Source organism: Penaeus vannamei, chromosome 10 (genome assembly GCF_042767895.1).
Source record: "Penaeus vannamei isolate JL-2024 chromosome 10, ASM4276789v1, whole genome shotgun sequence".
Classification (NCBI taxonomy): domain Eukaryota; kingdom Metazoa; phylum Arthropoda; class Malacostraca; order Decapoda; family Penaeidae; genus Penaeus; species Penaeus vannamei.
In genome coordinates this window covers 14,192,399-14,207,398 of record NC_091558.1, presented here as the reverse complement: position 1 = coordinate 14,207,398, position 15,000 = coordinate 14,192,399, and the positions used below count along the sequence as shown (strand labels likewise).

Here is a 15,000-nt window from a genome sequence, read left to right as displayed (position 1 = left end):
GGAGGGAGTGAGTGAATGAAGGAAGGAGAGAGAGAGAGGGAGAGGGAGAGGGAGAGGGAGAGGGAGGGAGGGAGGAAGTGAGGAAGTGAGGGAGTGAGTTAGAGAGAGAGAGAGAGAGAGAGAGAGAGAGAGAGAGAGAGAGAGAGAGAGAGAGAGAGAGAGAGAGAGAGAGAGAGAGAGAGAGAGAGAGAGAGAGAGAGAGAGGATAAGAACAAGTGGGGGGGGAAATAAAAATTAAAATGAGAATAAGAATGACGGTGATGAAGAAGATGAGGAAGGAGAGAATGAGGAGCACCATGAAAAAATTCTCAAGCACTCGCAACTTGTCGGATGGTCCCGTGGAGAGAAAGTTAGTCTAGCTTACAGTCTAGTTAACCCAACACGAAAGTAAATTCCCTTCTATTTTGAACGCGATATCAGATGTCCAACTTGCCTCATTCGGGAGGTAGACCGATAATTCAACTAGAGTTTCGGTCCGTGGAAAGAAAAACATTCATACGTAATTCGGCTTCCATAGGCTTAATTAGCGGGCCTGGGTCGCTCGCTCGCTCTTTCTCTCTCTCTTCCACTCACTCTCTCTCTCTCTCTCTCTCTCTCTCTCTCTCTCTCTCTCTCTCTCTCTCTCTCTCTCTCTCTCTCTCTCTCTCTCTCTCTCTCTCTCTCTCTCTCTCTCACTCACTCACTCACTCACTCACTCACTCACTCACTCACTCACTCACTCACTCACTCACTCACTCACTCACTCACTCACTCACTCACTCTCTCTCTCTCTCTCTCTCTCTCTCTCTCTCTCTCTCTCTCTCTCTCTCTCGCTCGCTCGCTCTCTCTTCCACTCTATCACTCTCTCTCTCTCTCTTCCCTTCCTTCCCTTCCTTCCTTCCTCCTTCTTCCTTTTTTCTTTCTTTCTTTCTTTCTTTCTTTCTTTCTTTCTTTCTTTTCTTCTTTCTTTCTTTCTCTCTCTCTTCTCTCGAGCCGGGCGGATTGGGCAGGGTCGAACAGCGGAAAAATAATTCCCAAGTTCTCAAACTTTCTCATTCGGATAAAGAAAGTTCAGAGTTACACGGGAGAATTTTGCTTAAAAAAATGACGACAAACTAAAAGAGTTGAGGGGTTTGTGTAAGCCTGGCCAGTGCATCTTCATTAAAAAATAAATAAAAACATTCCTCGTAAAAGCAGGATGTGTTACGTCTTTCCTGACAGACATACGATACAAAACACAAAGATAAAAGCACATATTCCGATTTTCTAGTAGGAATGCATACATCAGCAGAGAGAGAACGTCTATCCACACGACTTAGACGCCCACCTACACTCTTCAATAGACGTCAAGCGAAGACGCATACACCTCCATTCCTGACGTACGAGCACTAAACTACACCTTGAAGAGCCTGACGCCCGGGGGAGGGGGAGGGGGAGGACGCACCCTTCCCCGGGGGCAATGGGGAACGGGGGACGAGAGAACCCTACACCGTGGGAATCCAAGTAAGAGGGGCGGGAGTAAGGAGGAACATTGGGGAATGGGAGGGGGGGGGGATAAATGGCGTCCAACGAATTTGCTTTTATCAATACTATAGAATTCCTGTGGCGCCATCAAGCTATTTACTTCCCACCGGTAAATGTCAATCCGATATATTGACGGCAAAATATATGCGTCGCTTATCTCGCTCTCTTCTCTTCCCTTCTTTTCTCATCTACTCTCGCTCCCTCTCTCTCCCTCGCTCTCCCTCTCTCTCCCTCTCCCTCTTGCTCCCTCTCTCTCTCTCTCCCTCTCTCTCCCTCTCCCTCTCCCTCTCGCTCCCTCTCTCTCTCTCTCCCTCTCCCTCTCCCTCCATCCTTCCCTCCCTCTCCCTCCCTCCTCTCCTCTCCTCGTCTCCTTCTCGACGCCGAGGCCTCCCTAATGAGCGCAACTTAAAACACGTAATGGCGGTCCTCAGCGACAGGCGGAAGATCCATACCGGGCGTCCAGCAGCGACAATGCGAGAGGGCGCTAACGAGCCGCTAACAATGACACCTGGCACACATCTCAAGCACGGTTTAGAGCACCCTTCCTCGAAGCACAAACAACTCGACGGGCCAAGATAAACAAAGGGGCGTCGATTATGCTCGAGAAATAACGAACGGCGAGGAAAGCAAGTGGGCGAGGAGGAGGCCCCGGACCCGCCCTATCACGGCGCTGGGGCAAGGGACATTGGTGAGGGCGAGGCAGTGACAAATGCATGCGTACGTAATGGGGATGGGATGGGAGTGGGTGGGGTGGGGGTGGGGGTGGGGGTGTTACGAGCTTTTCCAAGGAACGAGGGTAGATCAATCCGCTGTCTTGCGTGCATATTTCAGGAGCCTTCGTGGAGCAGACCGCATTTTCTTTTCTTTTCTCTTTTCTTTTTCTTTATGTAAGCCTGCTTGTATTTGCGAACGCGCGGCTGAAACACACGCTGGATATCAACACCCGATCGAACGCTTCTCCCAAAGAAACGGATCCTTAAACTGTTTATGGAAAAATACGTAACCTTCTAATGCTTGAAGGTACTCGGGTAGTGCTTTCGGGTCCGGCCCTCTTTGCTGTGTCACGCGAGCTTCCCTGTAGCAACACGAAAGCAAGAAAAGAAAAGGAAGAGGAGAATAAGCAGTACTACCTCTCTCGCTGGTACTTCTGTCGACATAGTCACTGAGACCCGAATAAATGGTGTATATATAAATCGTGTAAAACAATGAATGAAAATCAGTGAGTGATTTAGTGGGTCAGTATGCGTTTGAGGGTGAGTGTGAGTGTGAGTATGCGTGTAAGTGAGTGTGCGTGTAAGTGTGTGTAAGTGTAAGTGTGTGTGCGCGTGTGAGTGATGGCGTGTGCGTGTATGTGCGTGCGAGTGCGTGCGTGTGAGAAAAGCATAATTTCTCCCACTGCCTATCTGACCTTCTCCTCCACCAATAAGGGTAACTGACCTTCATACGCAAGCCCGAGCTGGCACGGGACCTAAGCATTGGCCCGCTGATATTCATTACCGATTTCTACATCAATTTCATTTTAGGCTCGAAGTAAACGACTCATGCTCACTCTTTTTTCGTTTTTTTTGCATCAATGAGCTTGCATGCAAAATGCTTTATACTCATTTATTGAGGCTGAAGGCAAGTGGAGATCGATCTGTGTACACTCTCGGCTACGTCTCCCGCTGGCGCCGAATACAGGATTCCAATAGTCATATGCGGTGGCATTTCGCGGATGGGGTTTCTGTGTATGTGCGTGTCACCGAAACATATACATACACATTATATACTTAAAGAGATCCATACACACACACACACACACACACACACACACACACACACACACACACACACACACACACACACACACATTATATATATATATATATATATATATATATATATATATATATATATATATATATATTATATATATATATGTATGTATGTATGTACATGTGTGTGTGTGTTTGTGTTTGTATTTGTGTGTTTGTGTGTGTGTGTGCGCGCGCGCGCGCGTGTGCGTTTGCGTGTGCGCGTATGCGTACGTACGTACGTGTGTGTATGCAATATGAGAGATGCTGGCATAGCCTGTATTTTTAATCCACACCTAGAGCTTTATCAACCCCATTTTCAACGATGAAGAAAATGCCTCACGTTCCCTCCCTCGACAGAATGCGTTACCTCACAGGCGGCGAATCCTTCCCTCCGTCACGTCGACCACCAACAGTTCAATCAAGTCCCTCTAACATCGCTTAGGCAGCATCGACCCTTCGGAACACGCGCAGCAGAGTCCAATACTTGCCCATTGCATAAACAAGGTCCAATGCACGGCTACTGTGTACTGCGGGCACCCGGGCAATCGCTAATCAATCTGATTGCTAAGTAGGTTTGTTATGAATCAATACTTCCAGCGGCACACAATCATGACAGGAGTGCCTGTTAACTATCGGCATGCATCGTCATGGGCCAACCATTGTCAAGATGCATTAGGGGCCGTCTATTGCCATGCGGCATCGCTCGGTATCTAATGCTAAGTATTTCTAAGGTCTACGTACTCGCGTGTAATGCTACTGACTTTCTATAAGCATACGATACTACGGAAAATGTTTGGTTATGTTGCCAAGTGTCTCTGAGGTCTATGTTCTCTCGTGTAATGCTACTGACTACTAAGCATACGATACTGCTGAAAATGTTTGGTTATGTTACAATGCATGCGTTACTATATGGCGCCGTGGACTATCTATGTTTCATGAGACCTTCAGGCACCAGCAGCGGCGCCGCAAAGTCCAATGGTGAAGACGGGCAGTTCCGCGGACTAACGACACGCGGACGAAAGGCAAAGGGCCCCTTCACCTGCCTGTGCAAGCGAACCGCTGATGGACGCCACCGCTGCGGCCGCCTGCATCGTCAGCGTTTATGAGGGGCCAGACATTTGCCTTGTATACTACCTTCTTACGCCCGACATAGTCTGGTAAGTCCCAAAAGGTGAAGAAGCACTATTTCAACAAAATAATCAGAGAAGCAAGTATTTCCATCTTTGAAAAAATATACATACGCCCAACTCTAATTTACATAAACTTAAGTGAAACCGGTAGATAAATACACTCCCATAAGCAGCCATGAAAACCCATGAAAAGCACTCCCTTCCACGAAACGCTTTGCCGCCGAGGAATAACAGCGGTTCGTCACGCAACGCGATACACGTGCGCCGCCCGTACTCCCTTCAACCCCGCGCCACCGACGTCAGTGCTTGGACACCCTCCTCCGGCAAGATATTCATGTATAACTTCGTAAAACATTTTCTTTCTTTTCATTTAATCTATTCCTTTATCTTTTCGTTCACTTATTTACTCATCTTATTCATTATTTACGATCTTTGTTTAGCCGAACAATTCCGATACACCTACATACCTAATGGGCTGTCATGAGCCTTCTTTTCCGTTCATGTCAACAACGCTGTCATAAGGGGTCAATTTCGTGTAAATATGAAGAGTGAACTACCCGGCAGTTGTCTTCCCTAAAATAAAATGATCTAGACGCAACAAAAGGCCATAATATTTTGACCTTCAAGACCAATATCTAATCAGGGAAATTGGTCATATACACTAAAATAATCCTAGAAAAACTAAGGAGAAATACTTTAAATACTTCATACTGAACAGGCCTACTTACGGCATAATTAAACTGCGCGTTGAACTCTGGGTTGTTTGGTTTGATGCGCCGCTCAGTTTCTGAAAAACAAAACAAACATTGTTAATATACAGTCAGTGGCAATTATTTCTGCGGTAAAAATAGAGAAAAAAAGAAAGAAAAAAGTATCACTACATATCCAGACAAACAAATGATGGTGTGTGTGTGTGTGTGTGTGTGTGTGTGTGTGTGTGTGTGTGTGTGTGTGTGTGTGTGTGTGTGTGTGTGTGTGTGTGTGTGTGTGTGTGTGTGTGTGTGTGTGCGTGTGCGTGTGCGTGTGCGTGTGCGTGTGCGTGTGCGTGTGCGTGTGCGTGTGCGTGTGCGTGTGCGTGTGCGTGTGCGTGTGCGTGTGCGTGTGCGTGTGCGTGTGTGTGTGCGTGTGCGTGTGCGTGTGCGTGTGCTTGTGCTTGTGCGTGTGCGTGTGCGTGTGCGTGTGTTGCAACATGAGATTACATAAACCTTGTTTCTAATAACATGTACTGCGCAGTAAATAACGTTTACATGCGTGTTCTCAGTACTGCTTATTGATCACCATTTGCCTTATAATAATCATCACTGTCTCCATCTCACACACACTCTGTATGTGTGCGCGCGCGTGCGTGTATACTGTACACAAGTAATAATAGAAAAATACACATCAATGTACACAGAAATATACAGGCCATCAGCTCAGAGAAGCATGAACAAAAGTCAAAGTCTTCCGAGAGAAGGCCAACCACGTGGAGAGTAACAAGAGTAAATCAACCACACAACAAGGAGAGGCCTATCCATCCTCAGGGGAAGGAAGAAGACGTCACGACCCTACAAATGACGTCACAGTGTCACGAAAGAGGTCACGAGGTCAACTCCACCCACTCCGCCCCTCCCACCCCCCTTCCCCCTCCAGCGTATCGCTCCCCCGCCAGACGTCCTCCTTCACGAGGGGAAACGCCGCCGGGCCTCCCCTCGCCGCCGCCGCCGGCACAAGGGCCATCAGGGCAGCGGTAACTCGGCGATAAACAGCGGCATAACGACCTTCGCCAACGGAGGTCGACCACACTGCGGGGATTCTGGCGACGCGACACACATGCACACATTCACACATACATACACACACACATTCACACACGCACACACACACACACACACACACACACACACACACACACACACACACACACACACACACACACACACACACACATTCACACACGCACACACACACACACACACGCACACACACACACACACACACACACACACACACAGATTCACTCACTCACACTCAGACTTATCGCCACACTTACACAGCAAGAGCACATCTGTCCCCGCCCAACCACTGGCCTAACCTGGACGCCGCAATCGGGATGGCAATATTACCTTTTATCACATACGAATATAAAATACAAAATCTTGACTGATCTGATCCTACAACACAATGACTGGAAATAAATAAGAAACGTCGAGAAGCGAGCGAGCCTATATATATATATATATATATATATATATATATATATATATATATATATATATATATATATATATATATATATATATATATATATATATATATATATATATATATATATATATATATATATATATCATGCAGGATATAGCATCCACCTGTTTAGAACGACCGCCTGTCCATAACGAGCACCTTGGAGATCACTGCCTATGATTCAAGTTATGAACGAACTATGCATAATGATCATCTGCCTAACGCGACCAGCAGCCACTAGATATGTAAATCTTTTACCTACGACCAACGATCATATATTGGCTACAGTCTGGAGAAAATGTCACACACTAACACTCACTCACTCACTCACTCACTCACACACACACACACACACACAAATGAAAATAATGCAATGGTAGTAATGCATCTTTTTCTTCAATAGCATCTAAAATCTAACTCGATAGATAATAACACATGAACAAGAACATCCAAAATATTCCCACTTCCTCAAAAAATCCCAAATGACTGACAACCTGTCTGTAAGAACTACTGTACTATTGATTATCATCATTATTTATTTATTTATTTTATCTATTTATCTATTTCTATTTTTTGCTTTTGCTTTAGCTGTATTACAAAATATCGTACACTGAACACAATTGTATCATTATTTCCAATTACCGTATAACAGAAAACGTAACACATGTCGACAACAGCAACACGAAAATTAAGCATTTAATTCATTTTCCTATTCTCTACTTTCCATTCTTCCTGAGAGATGAAATAGAAGAATCATGGAAGAGTGATAAATGAAAAGGCTGGAAAGAGTGAGAAAAAGGTAAACAAAACAAAATGAGGCGAAACAGGAAGAGGAGAATGAGAAATGAACATGGGGAGGGATAGGGAAAGGGAGAATAATATCTTGGGGCGTAACACACTGTTGACAGGCAAACATTTCGCTATTCTTCCAAACAATCGACAATATCAGAAAAATCGTGACAAAAACTGAATAATAAATTTACCGGCCGTCCAAACCCGGAAAATAATCAGAAGCCCAGAAAAAAGAAAAAAAAGAAAAAAAAGAGAAACAGCGAAATAAGGCGGACCATTACACACAGACAACTGACAGTGAATAAATTGCAATGGATTTTCCAAAGGGGAAATCCTCCCTCTTCTGTCTATCTGTCTCTCTCAACTTATTTCTGTCTAGTTCTATCCGTCTACCGCATCGATAATGAATGAATGAGTATGACTTTCCGCCTTCAACAATGCCCGTTATACCCCCCTTCTTATCTCCCGGGCAACTACCCCCCACCCCACCCCGCCGCTATCTGAGACAACACTAGATAAGAAAACGAGGCAGATATACACCTGGGCAATAGAGTCCATAACCCTGTCACGAATCCATGGAACGACGACTCTACGGTTTCATAGTTTCCAGAGAAAACAACAAACAAATATGAATGTCAGTCCGATGATCCAACCGCATGACGTCATCGCGCCCCTCTGATAGGCCTACCTGATCCCAACCGACCAAGATCCTGTCATGAGACGGATACCGTGTCCGATTCGGTGCACGATCTCACTCGCGGCGACCGACCCCCTGGCGCTGCATGTCGCCATGGTTCGGCTGCTTTTCTGGGTTAATGTGATGACTCCTCCCTCATGGCTCTCCTCCCTCCTGGCTCTCCTCCCTGCTGACTGTACTCCCAGCTGATTGTTCTTCTTATTGACTGTACTCCCTATTAATTGTTCTTCCTGTATCACCCTTAATAAGATCTTATTTCCGGTCGAGTATCCCCAACCCCTTAGATCTGGCGCGATCCCTGTGACCTCCGCCCCCCAATCTGCGCCACGCCCCCTTGACTGAAATGATGCATGATGCTCCTAATCAAATCAAATATTCCTTTATTACAAATCTTAAACATCCTCATTATCTTCATCGAACCTTATTCATTACCGAGAGTATCACTGCCCGCATAGTAAGAAGAAGACGAAGAAGAAGAAAAGATGAAGAAAAAAAGAAAGAAAAAGAAAAGAAGAAGAAGAAAAGCACAGCATTTTTATCGCGGTTTTTGGACTATCAGTGCTTGTTCCAAACAAAGGGTACACGATTAGGCAATACACACGGACACAATGCACCGCGTCCGTGACTACCGGATTGCGGATAGACTGCCCGTCACAGGACCGATTTCTGAAACCTAAAAGTATAAAAAAATTATAGAGCATATGAACCTTATTTTTTCCCAGTATCTGCAAGCGGTAGGATTGTTATTGTTGATATTGTTATTATTATTATAGCTTTTATTATCATTGCTATAACTACTAATACTGATACTGCAGCTGTTACTACTATCATTTTGGCTGTTGTCTCCTTTTATCATTACGTTTTACTACTGTGAGCGGAAGGACATCTGTTAGTATTAATGATATCATGGTGCCTACGGTGATAAAAAACGCCAATGATTATAACAATTATTACTACTATAAATATGCCGGTAATAAAAGAGATCTAATATAATAACGATAACTTTAGCCGCAACTGTCTTTTCTTCATATATCGGATTTTTCCCTTTGTTACAGTTACTTCGGGCGTCATCCGGCAGAGGTTTCAGCTGGGAAGGAAAAGCTGATACTCCTATTCCTACTCCATACGAGAGCCGACCAACCACGTGACGCAAGCTGAGCGCCGTCAGTCGTACCTCAGCCGATGACAACGAGAACTCAGGGGGCATCTCCCTGCCAATCAGGTGCCTCGCTGCTTATCTCTTGAGTGTTATCAATTCCAGAAAGAAAAAAAAAACATCTGCCTAATGGCCAATGTTCTTGTGTGTAGATGCGAGTAAAGATCAGTGCGTGTACTGCACAAGATTTTATTTCCACTTTGGCTGGCTGTTCTAATCTCTCCTCTTCCCTCCCGTTCGCCCTTCGTTCATTCTCAATCTCTCTCTCCGTCTCCTTCTCCTTCCTTTCGCTCTTACTCATTTCTTCAGATACAGTTAATAACAAGATATGCTTAAAATTCTCTCAAAGAAGGGAACTACTACACGAGATAAAAATAATCGGAATAGCGTTTCTATAATCACAATAAAACGAACAAATCTGGACTCGGAGATAATATCTGTCAATAATGTCAGGCTTATCAGAAACCTCTCTCCTAGCACTACACTTCGGAGAGGCAAATGACCCTAAGCATATTCAGCGGACATGATATAAAACAAATACACTGCATATACATATTCATAAAACTACGAATACACAATACAAAAACACACACGATGACAGTACAGACATCTGCATCATGTAACAGTACCCATGTTTTTCGAGTGGGCGCCAGAGTGCAGTGTGACGAAGAAAAACCTGCGAGCTAACGTAAGGTACATTTCACAGGTCACAAAAACATGGTAGCCCTGTAAGGTCAGCTGATAGCACTACCTTAATCTGTGGATACAGTCGTACGATTCACACATATCTGAATAAATGTTTCTATGTACACGACCAGAAAAATACACATGCACCCACGCAAGGCTACATTTGCATGCGTCGATTCTACGTTATCAATACTAATGCCAAGAATACTAAAATAATAAATTGAATGAATAAAACAACAATTAAACAACATCTCACTGTTAATCCAGGTTTCACTTACAAAAAAAAAAATCAAATAATTGTATCTAATATAGGCTATTAAGCACAAAGAAAGCTGAAGAACGACAAATAAATAAGTAAGCAAATACATCAAGGATCCCAAGCATCAAAACAACTAAAATAAACAGAGAGAACTGAAAGAAAGGATTGCAATCCTTCCCCTGCCGGAATCCTTCACGTGTTAAATAGAGAAAGGAAATGGGTTGTGAATGCGCGCGTACTTCGGGGTATCATAAAACACACACACAGACACAGACACACACGCGCAGACATACATACATACATACACTACACACTCAGAAACACACACAAAAAAAACACACACACAGAAACACACACACATAGAAACACACACACACACAGAAACACACACACACACACACACACACACACACACACACACACACACACACACACACACACACACACACACACACACACACACACACACACACACACACACAAAACATACGCACATAACCCCCAAGGCAATTTCGAGAAACGGCCAGTTTATGGCGGTGACGCTAAATTTCATGTGGGAATTTCGAGTCGACTCAAAATCGCCGCTCTAATCGTGTTTACCGCTGATGGAACCACCAAAATTAATGACATATATAGTTTATTCGTATTATTCTGTCTGTGTGTTTCCCTTTCTGTCCGTATTGCTCGCACAGACACTCCAAACATACAAACACTAACACATTAATATACAACCACAGACACACACACACACACACACACACACACACACACACACACACACACACACACACACACACACACACACACACACATACACAAGTACACACAAATACAAGTGATTCCCCAAGTATTAAATCCCCCCAAAAGAGTTCTAATATGGATTAACACTTTGGGGTATCTTAAGCATATTTGTCTTCTAAACACGACGTCACACTGACTAAAGAGGAAGAATAAAGAGAGACGAAAAGAGAGATCCCAATACGGAAAATTTTCAGCACTGAATTCCGTAGCAAGTAATCCGCCCATCCAATTCATAGAACCGCCCGAAATAAACAAAAAAATAAACGTCAAAATCTATATAGAATTTATACGACAAAATCAGAGAGGGGGAAAAAATCATCAAATAATTTTTTAAAAATTGCGCTCAATCCCGAAATCCGAAATTCAAACCCTCCTCGCTTTCCCGCGCGCTGGCCGTCCGCCCGTCGCCCGGACAGAAGACAATCGCCCTGCGCACCAAGACGGAAACAAATACACTGCTCCAGGACGCCTTTGTCTCGTATTTCCACGTCGAACTACGCCCAACTATAGCAAAAGTTGGTATTGTCATTTTCTTTTTTCATTTCCTATAGGAAGCCCACGCGAGAATCGACGACGGACGGTCTTTTCAACAAAAATCAGTAATCAACAGAGAGTGGGCAGCTGCTGGCTCGAGGACTAATTTCAAGAGATAAAAAACAAAGAGGAACATAAATCATATCAAAAGCCTTACTAAAAATAATCCAAATATTGTACAACAAAGACCAGTCTTAAAGCATATTCTGTAAAGCATATAAACAATTCTTACGCAGTCAATTCATAGTATATGAATACATACATTTACGAGAACACGACCACACACACACACACGTGCACATACAAAGGCAACCTTACATGCGTGCACTGATCTACTAAAACTAATAAAATACCTATACTTAAAAGAAAGGAATTAAAACACGCCAACCTCAAAAAAAAGAGGAACCGGAAGACCCACTCAGCGATTTCCGGCTAAATAATTCACAATCAAATTCAAGACGCCCCCCCCCCCAGCCCCACCCGCTATCCGGCCACAAGGGGAAGTGGCGAGAGAAAATCCGCATTTAACGAACTGAGAAGAGAAGAATTCTTTGGACGCAGTGATCGACAGAAGAAGGGTGTACGTGACCAAACCGATAACGTATGCTGTGTAATCAAAACCTTCCTCGGGTCTTTTTCAACTGTATAATGAGAAATTACTTACTAGATTTAATGATAATGTCATTAAGGTCACGATTGATGAGTCACGATCGCCAGACGGATTAGACTGGCGCTTACAAGATTCTCTCTAAGAAAAAAAAAAAAAAAAAAAAAAAAAAAACAGCGACAAGAAATGCGACAGAAAGGGGATCGAGGCGCAGAATACCAGCACAGGGTAACTACACGAACGAAAACAGGACGAATGGCACTCAAAACAATAACAAAACAACAACAACAACAAAACAGAAGCAACAACAAGACTGATTCTCCCCCGACTGCACATGACACCCAGTGACGTCACCAACGTACTGCCATATTCATGGTCGACCTTCCCTTCCCTACGTCTCGTGCATCAGATATTTATTCCGAAAAGAGAACGTTCCGGAACACTTCGATCCCGGTTTCTCCGATACTGTTTCGGCGGTGAACAAGGCGGAGGGAGGGGGGGGGGGACTCCCGAGGGTTGCCGGTGGGCGGAACAAGGAATACTATTGCGGGGTAGGATAACAGGGACGGAAGGGAGAAGAGGAAGGGAGGAGAGAGAGGAAGGAAGAAATAAAAGCAGGAAGAGAGGAGGGAGGGAGGGAGGGAAGGAGGGAGAGGGAGAGGGAGGAGGGGAGGGAGGAAAAGAGAAGAGAGAGAGAGAGAGAGAGAGAGAGATGAGAGGAGAGAGAGAGATGAGAGAGAGAGAGAGAGAGAGAGAGAGAGAGAGAGAGAGAGAGAGAGAGAGAGATAAAGAGAGAGGGTGGGAAATGCTAATGCATACAGGAAAATGGAGGGCAAAACAGAAGTAGAACATGTAAAACAAGACGAGGCAAAACAGGGGAAAGAACAAACGGAACTGGGCAAATAAATGAATTAATGAGTGTTCTTCCTCTTTCCCCTCGGAGACTTGCTGGCTAATGGGAGAAGAGGGGAAATGGCGAAGGAAACGTCTCTCTCCATTAGACTCGTCTGGCGCTTCCTCACAGCCGGCAGGAGGAAGGAGGAGGTGGAAGAGGAGAGGGAAGAGGAGGTGGAGGAACAGGAGAGGGAAGAGGAGGTGGAGGAACAGGAGAGGGAAGAGGAGGTGGAGGAACAGGAGAGGGAAAAGGAGGTGGAGGAACAGGAGAGGGAAAAGGAGGAGAGGGGAAAGGGGGAGGAGGAGGAAAAGGAGCAGGAGGAACAGGAGAGGGAAAGGAAAAACAGGAGAAGGAAGAGGAGAGAGGGAAAAGGAAAAGCAGGAGGAAGAGGAGAGGGAAAGGGAGGAGTAAGAGGAGAGGGAAAAGAAGGAGGAAGAGGAGAGAGAAGAAGGAGGAGGAGAGGGAGAGGAGGGAGGAGGAGGAGAGGGAAAGAAAGGAGGAGGAGGAGGAGGAGAGGGAAAGGAAGGAGGAGGAGAAGGGCAGGAAGGAGGAGGAAGAGGAGAGGGAAAGGAAAGAGGAGAAGGAAAAGAAGAAGAACGAGGAGGAAAAAGTAAAAAAAAAAAAAAAAAAAACTAGCAAAAAAGGAATGAAAGTGACTTCCCTTTCGCAATGAAGAAGCAGTCGTAATGATGGCCTGGGCTCGTTCAGACTCGGAAACAAGACACCTGGCTAACTATAATGGTTCGCCTTTAACAAACTGCTACCTGTCATTGTTAAGGATTGGACAAGCAGTAAGAGGCGAGGGGAGGGGGAGGAGGTAATTATTCTCATTTATCAAACTCTTCCCGTCCACAACTTTTTTTTTTCTACTGTCCCCATTTTGGTTTGACTGTTGTTTTTCATGAACGACTTCATCAACTGAGATTCTTCTGTCTTCTATTCCCTCCTGTTCCTCATTTATTAACACATTCCTTCGTCAGTTTTCGGGTTAGCTCCGTCCTTTGACAAAAGCAACTACATCTTCAAGCAATACTACTAATAACCCTTCAAAAACGAGTGAAATGCATTTTACAAATTATATAAAGAAACCATAATACACATAAACACACACACACAAATATATAATAGAAAACAGAAACCTATTATTATTCTTAACTCTCTCATTACCTGTCTATGCAGAGAGAGAGAGAGAGAGAGAGAGAGAGAGAGAGAGAGAGAGAGAGAGAGAGAGAGAGAGAGAGAGAGAGAGAGAGAGAGAGAGAGAGAGAGAGAGAGAGAGAGAGAGAGAGAGAGAGAGAGAGAGAGAGAGAGAGAGAGAGAGAGAGAGAGAGAGAGAGAGAGAGAGAGAGAGAGAGAGAGAGAGAGAGAAAATGTCTCTAAAGTTGAGGCTAATTGTGGGCTGGTTCAGCTCAGATCCCAAACATCTAATTTCAAGACTTTTTCTCTGCATCTTTTGAACTGATGCTAATGTTTGCATAATTAATTTCTCACGGTCTACGTTACATAAAAGTCAATAAATAGTATTTCTATCAAAGCACATCAAAGTGTACTTGTGAACTTTCCTCTCTAACTTCACGACCTTTAGTGAAATACCGAAACGTCAGGCATATTGATATTAATTGAGGTCATTGGAGTTACGGTGATATCAACAAAATGGAATTGCCTTTGGTCACAATGCATACGGGCGTTGATGCCGCTCCTTCCACAACAGTGATACTGATGATAATGATGACATGATGATGATAACTTCTGATGATGACTGATGACGATGATTGATTATGACGACGACTTGATGATGACTGATGGTGATGGTGATGGTGATGGTGATGCTGATGCTGATGATGATGATGATGATGATGATGATGATGATGATGATGATGATGATGATGATGATGATGATGATGATGATGATGATGA

The 15,000-nt window shown here is 44.4% G+C and overlaps 1 protein-coding gene across 5 annotated transcripts in view; it reads right to left on the bottom strand.

The window, feature by feature from the left end:
• Positions 1–15,000, bottom strand: part of ATP8B (ATPase phospholipid transporting 8B) — a 60,356-nt gene that overhangs the window by 39,083 nt on the left and 6,273 nt on the right. For all 5 annotated transcript variants that reach the window (XM_070126377.1, XM_070126378.1, XM_070126379.1 and 2 more), the window contains exon 2: positions 5,158–5,216. In XM_070126377.1, the coding sequence (XP_069982478.1) occupies positions 5,158–5,216 (59 nt within the window). The remainder of the gene's footprint in view (positions 1–5,157; positions 5,217–15,000) is intronic.